At 42.5% G+C, this 20,612-nt stretch overlaps 1 protein-coding gene and 1 long non-coding RNA gene across 3 annotated transcripts in view; both read left to right on the top strand.

Annotated features, from left to right (window-relative positions):
• Positions 1-7,950: 7,950 nt before the first annotated feature.
• Positions 7,951-20,612, top strand: part of PDE7A (phosphodiesterase 7A) — a 131,382-nt gene continuing 118,720 nt past the window's right edge. For both annotated transcript variants that reach the window (XM_002710533.6, XM_008255575.5), the window contains exon 1: positions 7,951-8,101. In XM_002710533.6, coding sequence (XP_002710579.1) covers positions 7,964-8,101 — 138 coding nt within the window. In that variant the 5' untranslated portion in view covers positions 7,951-7,963. The remainder of the gene's footprint in view (positions 8,102-20,612) is intronic.
• On the top strand, positions 9,007-14,783 carry LOC149126231 (uncharacterized). Its single transcript, XR_016236489.1, has 2 exons — positions 9,007-10,250; positions 14,529-14,783. It is a non-coding gene; the product is annotated as an uncharacterized LOC149126231 (long non-coding RNA).

Raw genomic sequence — 20,612 nt, 5'->3', positions numbered from 1 at the left:
TGTATAATTTACATTTAAAATAGTTAAGGAGTGGGCATTTGGCACAGTAAGTTGCCACATGGGATACCTCCATCCAATATCAGAGTCCATGGGTTCACATCCTGGCTCTGCTTCTGATCTAATGTCCTGTCATTGGAAGCAGCAAATGATGACCCAAATCCTTGAGTCTTTGCCATTCATGTGGAGACTCAGAGTTCCTGGCTCCTGGCTTCCACCCAGCCCAGTCCTGCTGTTGCAGCCATTTGGGGACTCAAACAGTGGATGGAAGATCTCTCTTCTCCCTCTCTCTCTGCCTTTCAAAATTAATTAATTAATTAAAAAATTTAAATAAAGTAAAAATGGTCAAAATACAAATTGTATGTTCTGTGTAGTGTACCACAATAAAACAAATTAAGGCCAAATGGGACTCAGAGCCAAAGAATTCTGTGATGACTCCAGGCTGACGTGGCAGCTTCTCTGTACTTGGGCCATATGACCCAGCAGACGTGGTGATGGAGTGTCTTTGACTGGTTGGGGATATTGTGTGAAGCCTTTGTTAAGCACTCATAAGTGAATATAAACAGGATTTTAGGACTTGGAAGCAAATTAGTGCAATCCTTGATGTAACTTCCTTTCAGAAATTGTTTTGGTCTACTACTGGGCCCTAATAAAAATTGTCAGATTAGCTCACGAGTTTTCATATTACCCTGTGACCTGAACTGTCCATGATATATCAGATATATTTTGATCCACTAAACCATAAACCTGGTTGTGCCCAGCAGTGCTCTATCCATAAGTGGAAGTGTGAAACTAGGTTTAATGTGAAACTAGGCTTAAATCATGTCTTTGAAGGTATAAATTAATGGTATGAACAAGAAGCCCAGAAGTTCATGATCTCTGTCATTGATCCATTGGCTTCTCCCAGTCAATTCCCATCCTAGATGACATCTTAGACACTGGGCCCCTAAGATGTATTGAGGCAAATCTGTGAGAATGACTGACAAACAACTCTGCATTTATGGCACTATAGCCATAGCACTACAGCCCATTTCTGGAGTGGTCCTGAAGATGGTGATGAGAGATACTTCCACTGGGCAGAACTTGGAGCAATGCACTTGGCCAGTCATTTTGTCTGGAAAGATGAAGGAACAGAAGTATAGATATACATTGATTCATGGGCAATATTTGACTAGCTGATGGATGGTCTGGAACTTGAAAGAAAGACGATTAGAAAAGTGGTGACAGGAGGTCTTGGGAAGAAGTATGTACGGATACATTGAATGGCTCATGGTGTGAAGATGTATCTGTTTCATGTAACTACTCACCAAAGAGGAACTTGGGTAGAAGAGGATCATATTAGAGAGGAGGTGATTGCTTCTTGTGTGGAATAGACAGTCTCTTTCCTTGTCTATCCCTATCTTTTCCCACTGGACTTGTAAAAAAGAAAAGAGTGACCATGGTGGCAGGATGAAGGTTTGACACAGGTGCAGTAGCTTGGATTTTCATTCAACAAAGCCGGTCTTGCTATAGTTTTTGCTGAGTACCCAACTTTCCAATAGCAGAGATTAATACTAAACCTTCATTCCTTGGAACTTTGAACTAACTAGCAGTCTTCAAAATGTTCATAGAATATGTATATTATGAAAATCCTATGCATCGATTTTATTTTTGCATCAAAATAAATTTGTATTTTAATTTCATTTCTCCAAGAACCTTTTGAAGTACCCTTGCATTTTACTTTGGGTCACTTCTGGGCAACTTTTCCCCTCACTGAGTAGATACTTATTCTGGAAATATTTCCTTTCTTATCTGCAATGCTTCCATTAAAATCATCATCTGTGGACTTACAAACTGTTTTATTTACCACTATGCAATTCCACATAGCAATGCTTTTAAACAAGAAATTAATTTTGTAGCAAATAATTGCAGCAATGGGTTCATGCTCTTAATAAAAATTCACTGGTCTTACTTTGTTACCCATTACCCTGATACAGTAGTTGGCCTGGTAGGATGGAAGAATAGTCTTTTTATTGTACTAAAATACATATCACATAAAATTTTCTATTTTGGAATTCTAAATTATACAATTCAGTGACACTGTGTAAATTTATAGTCATGCACAATTATCATCCCCACTATCTAGTTCCAGAATTTTTATTTAGGCTCAAAATGAACCCCCAGATTTATTTAGCAATCACTCCTCGTCCTTCCCTCTTCCCATCCCTTATGAACCTCTAGTTGGCCTTCTGTCTCTATATTTTGCCTATCTGCATATTTTATACAAATCAAATCACTCTGGGTCTGGTTACTTTCACTTTTCGAGGCTCATCCATGTTGCATTGTTGAGATGGTCTTTTGAAGACTCAATAATCATCCTTTCTGGGTGGGTGACAATGCCTTGGGAGGCATTAGACAATGTTCTCCAGGTTTTGGTATATGCTGTTAATCAGTGACCACTATGTAGCTGTAGTCCAGGAATCAAGGAGTAGATCCTCACTATTACTCCAAGTGGAACACATGCAAAATATTTGTTCCCCTTGCTGCTACATTTTTGGGTTTCTCTCAGAGAAGACTGCTTCACCAGGGAACACCAGCAAGAGTTTAATTAAACTAGACATTGAGACTGCCACTTAGCCATTTTGGGTTCCTCATGCTATTTCACAGACACACGAAGAGGCGGATGACTGTACCACTTGGAGTGATTTGAGTTGTTGCTACACAAAGGGAGAAGGGGGGAATATACAGGAGATTCTTCAGGGATGTACTTGGCCCTCAGCACTCCCAGACTGAGTGATATGAGTTAACAGAAAACCACAAAAATCCAAGAGAACTAGAAACTCTTACTGGCCCAGGCACTTCAGGAAGGAAGGTTTGGATCATGCCGCAATGAGGAACCACTTCTAGCTAAGGTGCTTGCTAGAGGCTAAGGGAAAATTAAGTGAGTAATGAAAGAGCTGAATATGCAAGAACTGTGATAGTGGTTCCTCATTTTTTGGTATGAACATAATCATATGTATATTGACCAATTATAGTCTTTAATTAATTAATTAATTTACATTTAATTTAAAAGGCAGAGAGACAAAGCTCTTCTATCTTTTGGTTTACTCCCCCAAATTCTGGCAACAGTCAGCGTGGGCTGTGTTGAAGCCATGAGTCAGGAATGCCATCTAGGTCTCCCACATGGGTGGCAGGGACTGAACTTGAGCCATTACCTGCTGCCTCCCAGTATGCACATTAGCAGGAAGTTGGAAAGTGGAGTCAGGACTTGAACCCCAGCACTTTGACACAGGATGTAGACATCCTAAATAGGACCTCACAGCTGCATCAAACAGTGCCCCTATTTTTTCCCCTCCTCCCATTCTCCTGAGATGTGTGAATAGTAGATAATCTTGTATATAAGTATTTAAATTAGGAATATTAAGAGTATATTGTGAGTCTTCAAAAAAAGGAAAGAACATCACCTCAAGAAACCTGTGTATACCCTTTTGGGTAGTGGTGAGCTGATTTTGGTTGCATAATATGGGGAGAAGCATGATTCTCAAAGGTCTTTTATTTATTTATTTTTTGACAGGCAGAGTTAGACAGTGAGAGAGAGAGAGAGACAGAGAGAAAGGTCTTCCTTTTCTGTTGGTTCGCTCCCCAGATGGCCGCTACGGCCGGCGTGCTGCGCCGATCCGAAGGCAGGAGCCAGGTGCTTCCTCCTGGTCTCCATGCCGGTGCAGGGCCCAAGCACTTGGGCCATCCTCCACTGCCTTCCCGGGACACAGCAGAGAGCTGGACTGGAAGAGGAGCAACCAGGACAGAATCCGGCGGCCTGAATGGGAGTAGAACCCGGTGTGCCGGTGCCGCAGGTGGAGGATTAGCCTAGTGAGCCACGGCGCCAGCCTCAAAGGTCTTTTTTTGAAAATTAATTATGTTGAAATGTTAAATTTGCTAAGCTGAGACGACAATTCCCAGAATTTCCTCCCTTTATGTTTCTGGGTTTGGTTGGCCACAGTAGAAATTTGCGAAAGATTTGAAGAGCAGAGAGAAGGAGGAAGTCATTAGCCATGGAAGATCCACGCAGGGTTCTGGAAATCACTTGCACACGTGCTCGCGATCTGCTGACTCTCCTCATTGTCTAGGGCAGCAGGACAATGGCCTGCAGCCTCTTCAGTTTCTCTGCATCCTGAGCTAGCACCAGTGCAGCTCTTCGCCTAAAAGCACCTGCTCCTTCTGTCAGTCATGTATCACTGGGATTGGATGCAGTGAAGGACATGAGTTCCATTTCCTTCTCACAGTTTTAGCTGTCCAAGCGCCCTCCCACTTTGCATCCAACTTCACTTCCCATTTGCTTGCAATGCTTTCAGTGGCGTCAAGCCCTCTACCATTGCTGAGACAATAGTCTTTCACAAAATCTGTGACTCGTTCCTCCTCACAGACCCTATTCAGGGGCTTTTCTATGATTCTATAACCATGGCTTCCTGACTTCTACTTTCCCAACTTCCCTCAATTGAATAAAGTCTAATCCCTATAATTTATCATTTAGTCTGTATTATTGGTAGCAATCCTACTTCTCTGAACCAACCTAACAGAGAGATACTCATTTTTTTTTATTCTTCCCATAACTTTCCTGGCTAATCCTCTATACAGTTTCATATGATCTTGGAATCAGATCTGTTTGAAAATGTTTGGTTATTTACTGAGGTCATGGACAATGTATAGATTTTTAGTTGCCATTTTAAAAAATATTTACTTATTTATTTGAAAGGCCAAACTAAGAGAGAGAGAGAGAGAGAGAGAGAGAGAGGGAGAGAAAGAGAACACTTCCATTTGCTGGTTCTCTCCCCCAAATGGCTGCAACAGCCAGGGCTGGCCCAGGCTAAGGTCAGAGCCAGGAGGTTTTTCCTATGTGGGTGCAGAGGTCCAAGCACTTAGGCCAGCCCCCACTGCTTTCCCAGGCACATCAGCAGGAAGCTGGATTGAAATAGAGCAGCCAGGACTGGAACTGGTACCCATATGGGTTGCTGGCACTGCAGGCAGCAGCTTTACCTGCTGCGCCACAATGCCGGCCCCAAGTTGCCATTTTAAAAGTAGCTTAAATCTTTCTATAAAGACATTCTCTCTTAATATCTAGATCTACTTTAATATTTCTTCCATATAAAATTTCCTTTATATGAAATGTGCAGGGCCTTTTGTTGTTGATGTTAAGGTTATTCTTTTTTAAAGATTTATTTATGAGAGACAGAGCGACAATTCCATGTGCTGGTTCACTCCTCAAATGGCCACAACGGCTGGGGCTGATCCAGGTTGAAGACAAGAGACTGGAACTCCATCCAGGTCTTCCATGTAGGTAGGTATCAAGGGCCCAAGCATGTGGGCCATCTGCTGCTGCTTTCCCAGATGCAAAAGTAATTACTTAATTATTATTTTTTTTGCCATTGGTAATAGTATTTCCCCCCATTATCTGAGCTTAAAGTTTGCTCCCTTTGATGGTCCATTTTATGTATTGACTTTGGTAGCCTATGACATCCAGTGTAGTCAAAAATAGCTTTCTCTCTGTCTCTCTCTCTCACTGTCCACTCTGCCTGTCAAAAAAAAAAAAAAAAAAAAAAAGTAAAAAAAAGAAAAAAAAATAGCCTAGATGTTGCCTTGAAGGTTTTTGTGGAAGTGACTAAAATTTGTATTTCTTAAGAAATTTTCTTCTGTGAGGTAGGTGGGCTACATGCAATCATCGATGGCCTGAAGAGCAGACCCAGGTTTCCTGAGGAAGAAGAAATGCTGCTTTAAGACACCAGCGTCGAAACCCTGCTTGACTTTCCTGGTTTGTATATAGCGCACATCAGGATCACCTTTCTGAGGAGCCAGAAGAACTCAAACATTATTTGAGGCTGGTTCTCACCACTTGCTTGTGTGAGGTCCAAAGCAAGCCTGTTTCCATGAGCCTACTTTCAATTTAGATACTAATAGTTACCTCACCTGGTTTTTGTGAGGAGTAAATGTGGTAATAGGAGAAAGTGCTCGGCATAATCCCTGCATTCAACAGATGCTCAATACATCTACTAGATGTTATGGGAGTAATTAGGGTTTTAAAGGCCAGTCGGATCACTTGTTGCCCTGAAGGGGAGCTTAGTACTTCACCATCCAGTGAAGACAAAATCTACAAGCCCACGGTGGAAATTATACTCGTATTTATTTTAATAGTAGAGAGCAGACAAGGAAACATTCGCGAAGAAAGCAGAAACGCCATGGGAAGATGCAGACTTTTGCTTATTTACCAGATCAAATGCATTTGCCCCTGGTATCATCGGTAGAGGCCGTGCAGTACTTATAAAGGCCTGTCACCTTGCCTGCCACTGGCTAGTCATCCCAAATAAGTGGAAGAGTGGGTGCCCTGAAGATGAGCCAAATCAACAATTTTGCCAGCGGGGGAGAACTTGTTAAAGCTGAAGTAGCAGAGGCTGGAAAGCATTGCAAAGAATCAGTTCCTGCTGAAAAGCTTTGACCCTTTGGGGAGGAATGTGACAAAATGAATATGCAAATTACATATCCTACGAAACAGGTCAAGAGCTCTCCACCTTCTCCTCTCTAAAAAATCAAAAGCGAACAAACAAAAACCCACTTCTGGCTAGAAATGCAGCAGCCGCCTCTTCTCCTTTGTCTTCTCAGTATCACTGTTTCATAGGTTTTTTTTTTTCCTTTGCATACTCACTTCTTTCTCAGTTTTGGGTCCCCCCCCTCATCCACTAGCAACCCCCCACCATAATTCTAAATTCACAGCTTCCCTCGCTGCCCCTCCGGCCTGGGAAGGCCCTGGGGCTGCACCTGCCAGGGGAACGCGGGAGTCCAGCCCCGCCGAGGGACTGGCAGTGACGTAGAGCGGAGGATGGTGCCCGCGCGGTCCGCTGACGTCACTGCCGCAGCGGTCCCGAGCGAAGCCCCAGATCGGGAATTCGGGGAGTGAAAGCCAGCGGTGACCTCGCGGTTAGGGCTGAGTGCGGCGAACGCGCCACGTGATTTGCGTTTCTGGAGTCTGCAGGCCCAAAGGGCGCCTCCCGCGTGGGCAGATCCCGCTGCACACCCTCAGCACGCTCCAACACAAGAGCTCAGCGTTGAAGGGGATGCCCCCAAACAGTGGGGCCTCGTGCGCACGCGCCTTCGGTTGCGGGGCGACACAGGAGGGAGCTGCGGGGTGGGCTGCAGAGGAGGCGGGTGGAGAAGGAGGGAGCCGTCTGCGGCGGAGGGGGGAACGCTACGGCCCTCCAGGGTGCGGAGCCGGAGGGCGGCCACTCACGCCCTCGGCCGCTAGCTCCTCTCCCTGGGCGCTGCGGCGGCGGTGGCGGCGGCGCGGGGCGCTGGGCCTGCGGCGCGGCGTCGTGACGTCACGTTGGCGGCGTCCGTGGTTGGCGCAGGGTCCGCGGCTGCTAAGTGTGAATTACGCCGGGCTCGCGCCGGCGGCGGAGTGAAGTCAGGCTTCGGAGGAGGGGAGGGGCAGGACTCCGGCGGCGGCGGCGGCGGCGGCGGTGGCGGCCGGAGCTGGTCGCTGGTCCTGAGCCCCGCGCGCCCTGCGTCTGGCCGCTGGCTCCAGCCGTCTTTAATTGCATCGCGGTGCTCCGTGCCTGCTCCGCTCTTGCTCTGCTGTCCCGGTCCCGCTCCTCTTCGGCCGAGGAGCCCTGGGGCGGCGGGGTTCCCTCTCCGACTTCTGCCTGTGCAGCCCCGGCTTGCACCCCGTTTTCTCCTCGGCCGGAGCTGGGCGCGCGCGCGGGTCCTGGTAACTGGCGCCCCCGCCGCCGCCGAAGCAGCAACACCTTCCCGCCGGCGGCCCGGGCGGAGGGCTGGGGTGGGGGAGGCGTGAGCGCGGCTTCCCGGGCCCGGGTCGGCGGCCGCCCGCCCTGCCCCAGCCTGGGCCCGGCGACCCCGAGCCGCGGCCCCCTCCCAGCGCCGGCGCCGGGGCCGGCGGCCGCGGCAGGGCGGGCGCCGCTCGGAGGCAGGGCGGGCGTATTCAATGGAAGTATGTTACCAGCTGCCGGTGCTGCCCCTGGACAGGCCGGTCCCCCAGCACGTCCTCAGCCGCCGAGGAGCCATCAGCTTCAGCTCCAGCTCCGCGCTCTTCGGCTGTCCCAATCCCCGGCAGCTCTCACAGGTAATCACCACCGCCCGGGGCCCGCGCTTGGGGGCTTCTCTCCTTTGTTTCCAACGGGCTTCACCTCTGCGACACCTCCAATTCCCGCCGCTCACCCCAGCCGAGCCTTGGCCATTGTTTGGGGGGGATTTCGAGGCTGTCCCTCGATGCCTGAGCCTTTTCTTTGAATCCTCGCGGCTGTCCACTGTCTGTCCTCCCGCCGCCTCGGCCCCTCGCCTCGGTGGGAGCCCTTGAGACCCTCCTCGGGCCCGACACCCTCCATGTCCAGCGCTTTGAACCGCAGGAATGACTGTCGTTCCTCTCTTTCCTTCTGGAATTGGGCTCTTCTTCCTCAGCTGTGACCACCGAGCACACCTGTTCACCCCCGACACACCTGTACTCCCCCCATGCACACCTGTACTGGGTGCGCGCCTCTCCTCCCCCAGCTCCCGCGCGCCCCGTGGTGCTTGGCTGGTCCCTGAACAATAGGCCTGCCAGCCCCGTTGCTGTCCTCTCCCTGACTCGGTCCCTACGTGGTGTCAGAGGGACAGGTCCACGAAGTTGACAACTAGGAAATCAGTTTTGTGTATAACAGGGAGATTTTTTTGTGAGAGACACGGCTGATGAGCTCACACTCGCAGGAAGATTGTTTCGAATGGGCCAGTACCGGTTGCTCCTCCGAATTTGATTTTTCTGTAGTGATGCTGTTAGCCACCTCCTACGTTGTGGCTCCTTTTGATGGGCAGATTTAAAATAGGGAGATAGAATTTTGTTTACATCTGAACTGGGGTCCCCCATTTTCTGCTACCAGAAGTTCTGTGTTCATGATCACTTTTTCAAATATATTTTTTCTACTGGTTAGCCAAATATCTTTCATGGAAGTCTGTTTTCCCTCTCCAGTTACATTGTAAGTATCTGGAACAAGATTTTTTTTTTTTTTTTAACAGTGTGGACAGAGCTGATCGATTTTGCATCTAATAACCTGTCCAGTAAATTTGTCATTTGCTTGTTAGCCTAAGTTGTTTCTAGAGAAAGCAAGAGCCTGTATTTGGGCTTCTCTCTGAATCTTTATTCAAAATCTGACTTCTTTCACAGCCCTAAGTGGCATGCTAATGAGATCAGAGCAGACTTGTAAGAATTGCTGATAGTAAGTAGCATTTTAAAGAATACATTGGAATTGGTTTTGAAGAGTAGGTCTGTGATCTGCCTTTCTAGAACTACTTAATGCATTTTTATGTTCCAGAATTAATACTGAAGTGATACCAGTGCACTGCTGACAAAGGTTTTTGACAGGAGTAATGAGAGGTTTTTAATGAAAGTAACTTTGTTCACTTGGGAGTATCACTTTACTCCCTTAGATTAGCAGGAACATGACCTTGATAATTTTCCGTTTCCAGATCTGTGTTAATAATAAAGTCAATCACTGATTTATGAAAGAATAAAATACAAATATTTGTACTCCCTGAGGAGTTAATGAATGAGAAGGAATATTCCAAGGGAATTCAATCAAGGCTGATGCTGGGGTTGTACCTGATGTTTAATTAATCCACAGAGACCAGCTTTGAGCTCCACACCTCCTTGACTCATTTCCTAGCTTTAGTTTTAAATGGGTAGTGGAATTTGTTGCAGATAAAGTGAATATTGTAGAGTTGCACCACATTCTACTAACACTTAAAACTTAGAAAAAAAAAATTTGCTAAGCCCCTAGAGAGAGATGCTTAGGAACTTCTTAAACTGTGGACAGAAACTTTCCTGCATTAACTCTTTTTCTGATTCAGGTTACTCGGTGTTAAAATGACGCCAAGCTTACTAAGATGCTGAGATGGGTATATGAGTGTTTATCACTATCAAGTCTTTCCATAGCATATAATAATAAAGCATATGTACTGTTTATTTCTTTAGGGCAAGGTGGAATTTGTAATAGAAAAGGAGGTAGAAAACTTTGGAATCTCAGAGCACAACTTGAATCTTAAGTTGCCTAAAAAGAGTACAGAAAGTATAAAAAGTTTAGGTACTTTTATAATATCATGTAAGAAACTTTTTAAAAACTGATTATTTTCTCTTTTTAGGCTTTAATAGTTATTTTAATGATCGTTTTTCTACCTTATGTTCGGAACTAGCAATCTTCTCAGTTCCTTAGTTTCACCCTGGTATTGGAGCCTAGCTAACAGTGAGTACTTAATGAATATTTGTTGAATGAGTGACTTGATAATGAAATGATCTCTGAGCATCAGTTTTATATCTAATGATGTAGACAGTAAAGTATAGCAATGACTCATTTATCCAAAACTCAGTTTAGGGCTTGTAACTGTGGACTGTGCCAGATCTAGGAAGTAAGCAGAAAGGACTCTCTGCAAGCAAAAATGCATTTGGAGAGCCTCTCAGTGTATGTGTGTTTCAGGCAGAATTTTGACATACTTGTTTTCCAAGTAGCAAATTTGAGATGGGAGGCACTGGAGTCTCTTAGTACCCCTAGTAGCAAAACTTGATACCTGACACATCACCAGCCAGCAACCAGAAGAAAGATTCTTCAGAACCAGAGACTTTTTAAAAGACACACTGATGACATTTAGTTTAGGGGCTTGAGTGTTGCACACACAGTAATTGTTTGTCAGAATGTCTGATAGAATCTGTTTTTAAAAGTTGAAAGATTTGTACTGTTTCCTTAAGAAAAGATTTCTATGCTAAATAGTTTAGGAGTTGGTGCTTAAATGGACAAGCTTGAGTTATCTGGAAAATTCATTTATGTGGAACACTAGCTCTTCTGAAGACGCCAAGTAAATGAGGCATGAACTTTTTGTTTTAAACCATGCGGTATAGGACTTTTTCAAATGATGAATGCTAGTTTTTGGATTGCTTGAATAATAAGAATTATAAATGAAGCCTGCTCTTTGCCATTCTGGGATATCTCTTGTTGATGGCTGTTTAAAGATTTGTCTTTTTGAATAAAGTTCTTATTTGGGGGGGAGGGAGAAACATTGTAAAGGCAGAAAATGTGCCCTGTTCACCACCTTATCTTATCCCTGGTACTTTGTATAGGTAAGTTCTTAGTAAATGTGGAAGCTGAGTTAGTGTATTGATGACCATGCCAGTCATTGCACTTAGGATTATTTCAGTTGGACTTTGTATTCACTGGAATCGAATCTTATTTGGGTTAGAAATTTGAAGTTTAAAATTTAAAATCCATCATAAAGCTATGACATTGTATTTCTTTTGAACAGAATATTGGGATTTAATATGTGCACATGGTTTTTAATACCACAGTAAGTCAAATCTTAATTGTAATTTAGCATCTCTGTCCTTTTTTGGTGAGGAAGTATGTCACAAATATTGATTCACAGAATTGTTGGACTCCTTATGTTAGATGTTAAGACAAGAGGTTAGTAGTTGAAAAAGAAAAGAATTAGTAGTTAAATAAAAACCCTGTGTCTAACAACCTAACCAAATTTTCCTACCTTCCTTCTACGTGAACATTTTTCAGCTGTAATCATTGGGCTCACCCTCTCCTTCCTTCAGCAGTGTTGTTAGTGTATGACCGATTATCATATATGCCCGAATAGTTCAAAGTCTCTCGGATAAAAGTTGGTTTCTTCTCAAGAAGCTTGTAGGATGTGGTGGGGGGAAAAAGATAAGATTACATGTGGCGTAATTAGTATGTTGGAGTTATCAAGGTGTAATGAGACTATAAGGAAGGTATACCTAAATTTCTGGGGTAAATGAGGGTAGCTTCATGGAGTTGTTGAGACTTAGGCCAAAGATCAAAGGTGGAGCAGATATTTCCAGACAGACGAGCAGAGGTGGTGAGAGGAGGGGAGGGGATGGCCTACAGAGATTTGTAGATAAACACTGTCTAATACCACTTTCTGGGATGATGGAAATGTTCTCTGCACTGTTCATTATGCTAGTCACAGGCTGTATGTAGCTCGTGGTCATTTGAAATGTGGTTAGGTTGAGGAAATGGATTTTTAGTTCAGTTTTTCTGAAATGGGCACGTATGACCAATGGCTACTCTATTGGCAGAGCAGATGTATAGTATCACTTCAGGGATCATTAGAAGGAGGTCGTGTTGATTTATTAGCAACATATTCCCTGAATTTGAACATTTAGGCTTTTAGGTTTCTGTTGTGCACAAAGTTTCACTTAATGAACACCTTTGGGCCTGTTTGATAATGTCTTTACAATAGAATCACTTGGTTGGGGCAGCATTTTTTTCTTTCTCCAAAAAGCTGTGATCTTTTACAGTACCTAGTTAAATGATCACATCCCTTTCATTTCAAATCATGTTAACATACAATATTTTAATAATAAGCATGTTGTTACTTAGCAGGTGCACTGTGGTACCCTGTATTTGTTTTCAGTTGTAGTTATAAAAAAGCACATGCTGCCTAAAGTGTTGTTTGGGTTACTTGCATTTCCTCTTTTGTGAAACGACACTTTGACTGTCCTGTGCTCATTTATATTCAACATCAGTTTGTAAATGGAACTTACTTTACATCGGTTTGTAAATTATTCCAGGTTGTTGTTAGCTGTCATAGGTGCTGCTTCAGAGACCTGCACATAGAAACCTGTACCAGTCTCACGTGGACAGTTAGTTGCTGCAGGCACTTTCCCTTCTTAAGGGAGCCGTGCCAGTGGGTTTGTGGTGGACATCAGAAGCATCTCCTGCTTGTAATTTTTTCATTGAGTACAGATTTTGGATTGCTGCTCCATGCCTCCACCTGCTGGTGGGGATGCTTCTTCATTTTCAAAAGATGATGACTGGAGGGAGACCAGGGTGAGGCAGGGCAGTTTGGGGAAGAAGATACATTGTCACCTGGGTAACTAAGTTGCAGGAATCAAAGTCTGTTCTACTCCTTGGAGTTTGAGTAGACCAAACTGTAGCTCAGAATTAACATCCAAGGTACTTGGCAAATGGTGCTTAATAAAAATGCAGTAGTCTTGCTTTAGTAATAGTTATAATTATTTCTGTTTTTGAACTGACTCCTACATGCTAGATACTATAATTGGTGTTTTCAGTTTTTATGAAAACTCTGTAAGTGGTATTACTCCTGTTTTTACCAAGGACATAAAGTACCTTGCCTGAGGCATCACATGAACTTTTGAGAAGGGCCTGTCATGTTCCAACGCCCCCATTTTTAATCTGACCTGTCTCATTTGTAAAGATGAGTGGGATGTAGTTTGAATTTTAGGTTTAAGGGTTGTAGATGGTGCTGGCTCATGGATGCTGATAATTTGACAGATTATCTGAGGTGATTATTTGACGTGATAACCGTCACTCAAATCAGACTCGGAATAGTGTGTTTCAAGTGCCACATTCAGGAGGACATGACTAAGCCAAATCATGCTTTGAAGACAGTGTCCCCGGTGGTCAGATGATTCCAAACCACATCATTTGATAAGTGCCTGAGAGAACTAGAGACCTTTTTACCTCCTGGAGAGAAAAAGACTCAGATCCCAGGCAGCAGGGCTGAGGGAGTTGCTGTCTTCCAAGATTTGAAAGGCTGCCCCAAGAAGGAGAGGAAGAGGGAGGAGGACTGATGCAGGTTTTGATTGGTCCTGTGTCTTCCGTGGGTGCACCCAGCTTGTCCTTTGTGTCAGGTGGTCTGGAATTTAGAGAAGATAGGAGTGTTAAGTTGTCATTTGTGCAAGTAACACAGGAAGTAGTGGAAAGGAGTTAAACACCAGAGCCCAACTCTCAAGCCTGCTTCCTCCTACCATGGGGATAAGAGTGTCTTCAGGGGGTTGAAGACCAATAGCTAAAAACAATAGGCAAATAAGAAGGGGATCTTCGGTGCACCCACACTGGTAATCAAAGAAATGTGTACTAAAGAACTGTGACATCTGTCAGATTGGTAGAATTTAAAAAAATAAGTGTATAGCTTGAAGGCTGCAGTTACCGAGTGTTACAGTTCAAACTGAGTTTTCTGAAAAACAGTTTGGCAAATGAAGTGAAAAATTAATACTTAAAAAATTAATACTGTTGCTTGATAGTTTACTTTTGGGAATCTGTCCTGAGTAAATAAGTGGAAATGTAGATAAAAGATTGGTCTTCAAGGATATTCATCCTGTTAAATATCCTAAAAAATTGGAAACATTTATAAGTGGATATAGTATTATGGAGTATAATATTTATTTTTGTATTATGTGATCACCTAAATGCTAGGATGAATTGAAAGGATATGTAATAATGCAGTTTGCAAATGGGCTAAAAAAGTTTTAATATTGTTTCTGTATTGTGTACCCACTAAAATGCTTTGAAGAATTTGAAGACTATTTTGTTACATGGGGGAAATTCTTACAACATAATTAAGTGAAAGAAAATAAAACCTAGGATATCTATGTATTATCTCAGTTTGTTTAAAACTAAATCACAGAGGGGTTGGTATTGTGCTGTAGCATCCTATATCAGGTGTTGGTTAAATTCCTGGCTGCTCTGCTTCTATTCCAGCTTTCTACTAATGTACCGGAGAAAGCAGCAGAAGATGGCCCTAGTACTTGGGCCCTTGCTACTCATATGGGAGACCTTGATGAAGTTCTGTCTCATGGATTTGGCCTGGCCCAGCCCTGGCTGTTTTGGCCACTGAGGGAGTGAACCAGTGGATAGAAGATGGCTCTCTGTCTGTATCTTTCTCTGTTGCTCTACCTTTCAATAGAAAAATTTTTTAAAAGTCTTTTAAAATATATAAATAAATAACAATACATACTTATGTGCACACCTTGCCTGCTTTCAAAAAAGAAAAAGTAGAGAGGGCCAGCGCCTCCAGTGCCAGCATCCATGTGGGCGCCGGTTCAGAGTTCTGGCTGCTCACTTCCAATCCAGCTCTCTGCTGTGGCCTGGGAAGGCACTGGAAGATGGCCCAGGTCCTTGGGCCCCTGCACTCATATGGGAGACCTGTAGGAAGCTCCTGGCTCCAGATCAGCACAGCTCCGGCCGGTTGGTGGGTGAACCAGCGGAGGGAGGACCTACCTCTCTGCCTCTGCCTCTGCCTCTCTGTAACTCTTGACTTTCAAATAAATAAATAAAAAATAAAAGAAAAAGCTGGATGCATCCCAAGTGCTAGCTGAAGTTACCTCTGGATGGTGAAATTATAAGTAACTTTTATTAGTAATTATTTAATTTAAAATTGTAGGTGATTTTATAAATATTCTTCTAGTAACTAGAGTCTCTTTTTAAACCAAAATAATTTAGGACTAAAAAAAAAATCAAATAGCTTGTATTTGGGTTTAGATCTCTGGCAGAGCTGTCCAGATGGAGTGAGTTGCCTAATGAGATTATAAATTCTCAGTCAGTGTCAGTTGAAACAATAGTTTGGAAAAGTGCTTGGATTAAGGTGTTGTCAAGGGGATTCACTGTTCTTGTTCCTTCCAACTTCCCAATTCTGTAATTGGAACTCATTTATATGTATGACAACTGTACTTTGTATTACTCTGATAATTATAAAGTTTCACCTTCCATGGGCAATGCTAAGAAGTAAGATTAAGTATAGTTAATGTTTTGAAGCAGAGCTATTAGATGACAGCTGATGGAAAGATCTTGAATAATGGTAGTGGTAGAAGGGAGAGAAGTTGGGCCTTGCAAACTCTTTGGGAGACTAGAGAGATGGATCACAAAGCTAGTAATAAAAACAGGAAGAGGAGGCAGATCTTCTATTTGTTTCTACTTCCCACCCCTACATTTTGTGTTTATGTAGAGAGATAGGGATAATGAGTTTTTAAACATTCTGTTCATAGATCTCTTCAAAGAGCCTGAAAAACCAGCTACAACTGTTCTTTCGCAAACCTCTTGAATTTTTTTGTTAGAGCTTGCATCCATGTGTTCACTCCCCAAATGCCTACAGTGACTGGGACTGGGGTGGGCCCTAGCTGGGAGCTTAATCCAGGTCTTCCATGTGAGTGTTAGGAATGCAGTCACTTGCACCCGACACTGCTGCCTCCAGGGTCTGCGCTGGTTAGAAACTGGAGTCAGAAGCCAGAGCTGAAATTTGAACCCATTCCCAGTATGAGAGGCAGGCATCTTAACTTTTAGGACCTCTGCCTTGAATTATTTTTTTTTTATCTAAGTTTCAATATTTGTAAATGATAAAATTTCTGGTGTGTTTAAATGATAATTTTAAATATATCCAGGTGAATTGTAACAGTATCTTCCATATATTTTAAAAACAAATTTTAACATTCTGTATTTTTGTTATCTTTTCATTTTACTTTCCCTAAATATCATTATCCTAATATATTGTTTTTTACTTAAAAGCATTTAATCCATCACATTTTTTCTGCAACAAATAAATTTATGAATTTAATAGAGAATACATATGAATCATAAAATTTTTAAATAAAGTAAAAATTTTGTCATAAGTGCATTTTCAGTGGAATGGAAGGGGCCATTTATAAATATCATCAGACAAGATAGGATTCTGCATTTTTTTTTTCTTTAGTGCTAAATGTATTGAGAAGCCTCTTTAATTTAGTAGCTGGTAATAAAAAGTGCTTTATTTTATAGTGGCACCTGTTCTTTTGGGCTATATGCATAAAACAACAAAGTGAGCAAAATCATTTTCATGTTTTGTTAGGTAACAGCTGGAGTTGATTCAAATTTCATTTTTATGGAATTGGTGACAACATGAGCTGCCAAAGGATTTGATGTTCAGTGTTTAGTGTAACTGACTTCCTCAGTGTGAGCATCTTGAACTCTCCTCTGTTCTCCTCCGATGGTGTTAGGCCCTGAGACAGTGCTCCGCACGCAGAAAGTCTCAGAGGGTGTGGCGGTCATGATTCTCCTCTATGATGTGGCAGAGGGGAGGAAAGCTACCTGTGGAAACTGAGGACATGATTGTCTGTTCCCTTGACATTTTCCATGCCTACGTGCTTCCAGGGTTGCAGGAGCTCGTCTGTAGACTACCAGTACTGTATTCTGTTCCCTGGTTGCTCTGTTTTACCTTTCTACATTACTATAAAGATGGAATACCTTATACAGCTATTGATTTTTTTCTTCCTAGTTTTTGATTGCTCCTAGTCCTGGGTCTCCATACTACATCATTTTTAGGCCTTCTTTGGGAATGGAATTGATACTTTTTTTAAAAAGATTTATTTATTTATTTGAAAGTCAGAGTTAGAGAAGGAGAGGCAGAGAGAGAGAGAGGTCTTCCATCCGCTGGTTCCCTCCCCAATTGCCCTCAACAGCGGAGTTGCGCTGATCCGAGGCCAGGAGCTTCCTCCGGGTTTCCCATGTAGGTTCAGGGGCCGAAGGACTTGGGCCATCTTCTGCTTCTTTCCCAGGCCATAGCAGAGAGCTGGTTCAGAAGTGGAGCAGCCAGGACCTGAATCGATGCCCATATGGAATGCCAGCACTGCAGGCAGCAGCTTTACTCACTATGCCACAGTGCCGACCCCTGGAATTTGTATTATTGCTTGAAAGGGATCATATATATAATTCCATTCTGAACATTGTAAAGATTTAGTGGACGAGGCTCAGAAAATTAAGTGATCTGTCCAAGATCACACAGTTAAGAATTAGAGAAGTTAGGGCTTTAAACTGAATTTTTTCAACTTTTAATCTGTTGCTTTTCTCACTGTATCCCATACTTCTTTATAAAAGGATTGATCTGTAGGAATTCTTTAAATGGCAGTCTTTCTTTAATGAACATTGTTCCTTGCATGGCAGATCTTCTTTAGTGCATTTGAGCAGTTATTTATAGGTTAGTAATTATTTTAAAAAGTTAGAGTATAGAGGCCAGCGCCATGGTGCAGTAGGTTAATCCTCTGCCCTGCGGCGCCGGCATCCCATATGGGCACTGGTTCTAGTCCTGGCTGCCCTTCTTCCAATCCAGCTCTCCAGTATGGCCTGGGAAAGCAGTAGAATATGGCCCAAGTGCTTGGGTCCCTGCAACCACGTGGGAGACAAGGAGGAAGCACCTGGCTCCTGGCTTTGGATCGGCGCAGCTCCGGCCATTGTGGCCATCTGGGGAGTGAACCAGGGGAAGGAAGACCTTTCTCTCTGTCTCTCTGTCTCACTGTCTGTAACTTTCTCTCTCAAATAAATAAAATCTTTAAAAAAGCATAAATACATTCTAAAAATAAAAGGCAACCTCAAGAAGTTTGTGGAGAAATGGAATTAAAAGATAGTGTGTGACTTTATGACTTTTTTGAAGACCTCTTGTATCTGAGATAACTGCTAATTGAAATACAGTGGGAGAAGGTAGACATTTTGCGTAGTGTTTGAGATGCTGCTTGGTATGCCTGCGTACTATTTCAGGGTGCCTGGGTTCAAGTCTTGGCTCTGGCTCCTGATGACTTTGGTAGTTGGGTTCCTGATACCCTTATGGGCGATCGTGATTGAATTGTGAGCTCCTGGCTTGGGTCAGGCTTAGGCCTGGCAGTTGTGTGCATTTGGGAGGTGAACCAGCAGATAGGGGATCTTTCTGTCTCTTGCTCTTTCTACCTTTCAAATAAAATTTTAAAAATGATTAAAATATAGTGAGAAATAAAGCAAAACCATTATTGAAAGTGTAATGGGACAGTTGGGCAGATAACATTATTTGCTGAAATTGATCTGTTTTAACAGAAATTACCTTTTTACAAAGACATATCTTACCTGTACTTTAAACATAGACTTTTTTCAACTTGGAAGAAAATGCAAGAAATAGTGAGTAGTGGAATTGTAGGCTATAATTTAAACATTTTCATTATTTTACTTTTTGTATAAGTTCTTTGCAGTGAACATGTAATTTAAGAAAAACTATAAAACTGTTCTAATAAATGAAAATATTCTTCTAACAAGGGCAATCCAATCGGATCCATAAAAAGTAAAACTGCTCAGTAGGAATTTGATAGAAGACTGAAGAAATGCTACTGTAGGAAAACATGTACAGCTTTTCTAATAAAGAAATGCAAATAAAATTGTCTTTTGGCAGGTGCTTGTATTTTCATATTGGTGATGTCTGACTAAACTTGTTGTCAAGGATGTGAGGGGATGGGTATTCTTACATGTGGAGTTGGCGCATCCTTTGATTCAGTCTTAGCGAGTAGGTGATACAAGTAAATATTTAAACATGAATACCCTTTGTGTAGTTCTACAATTTGTCCAACGGGCTAATTGCAAAAAGCACCGATTTTTTTGGTAACAGTCTGCAACATTGGTAATAATGGATATTTGAGTTTATTTTACCAGTTATCAGTTGGGGGGGGGATTGGTTAAATTATGGGATTTTAATTCAACATAAAACTACCTAGCAAAATGATGCCATACAGTCACATTTTTCATGGGAAAATGTACATAACAGCTTGAGTGGGAGAAAAAGCTAGTTGCAAAATTGCATGTATTAGCCCATTAGGGCAGCTTTCTCCACAGCGTGTGCACTTGTGGGTAAAATCTGGGATACACACATACACAGATACATCCATGTCTGGAATATTGTTCAATGTCATGGTAACAGTGGCTACCTTTGGGAAATAGAGTTTCTGATAAGTTTTATTATCCTTGTGCTGTTGTGATTTTTTTTTTCTTAAGCAATGAACATGCCCTTTTTTTGTAATCAGAAATCAACGGAGCTATTTTTGAATCTTTTCAGTAAAAAATAACTTGTGTCTGTTAGCATATCATTTAAGTAGAATTTTTAAATTATGAAGACACTGAGGTCTACTTAGCTAATAATTTAATAAGTTTGTGGGTTGGAGGTGAGTTAGTCACTACTGTATTTATATATGTTTGCCTCATAGTAGATGTTCAAAAGTGCAGTTTATTAAAATGGAAGTATAGAATTTTACCATATGGAGGAATACACTGCGTTCTTAAGGAAAAATGAAGCTAACTGAAGAGAATTTGGTGATAGGGAGTTTATGAAAACATTTTGTGTACTTCAGAGCTGAGGAAGTAATCTGAGCAAGTAATTTAATTTGCATAACACATTTATAAAATCTAAAATGTCCTCAAAATTTATGGTTGACCATCTCAGAATATTAACATTAGAACAGACCGTAGAGCTCAGTCCTCTCAACGTAGAGATGAGCAAGCTGAAACTAGAGAGATGAAGGGACACACAAAGACAATTCGAGAGCCCATCTGTTAAATATTCCTGATTTTGAGTGCTCAGCCTTACTTGAACATTTTTGGAGTGCTGAATAAGGTGAGATGAATAGTGTCCATCAAAACTGCATGTCCACCAGGAACTTCAGAATGTGATCTTAGTTTGTTGACGAGTCTTTGCAGATATAATTAAGATGAGGCCGAATGGGATTAGGGCAGGTCCTAAATTCAATGGCTGGTGTCTACGTGCTCAGAGACTCAGGCACACAAGGAAGAAGGGCGTGCAGTTGAAGAGATGTAGCCATGAGCCAAAAGCACGGAGAATTGCTGGGAAAGAGGCAAGGAAGGTTTTTCTCGGAAGTTTATAAAAGGAGTATGCATGACCCAGCTGACTTTGATTTTGGATTTCTGGCCTCTAGAATTGTGAGAGAATAAAGTTCTGTTGTGTGAAGCTGCCCACTTTGTGGTACTGCATTACAGCTGTCCTAGGACTGATATAAGTGGCTTTAATTG

This window comes from Oryctolagus cuniculus, chromosome 6, assembly GCF_051225735.1.
Source record: "Oryctolagus cuniculus isolate XC-2025 breed Fujian yellow rabbit chromosome 6, ASM5122573v1, whole genome shotgun sequence".
NCBI lineage: Eukaryota > Metazoa > Chordata > Mammalia > Lagomorpha > Leporidae > Oryctolagus > Oryctolagus cuniculus.
The sequence above is the reverse complement of the archived record's forward strand: the minus strand, read 5'-3'. Positions and strand labels throughout refer to the sequence as shown.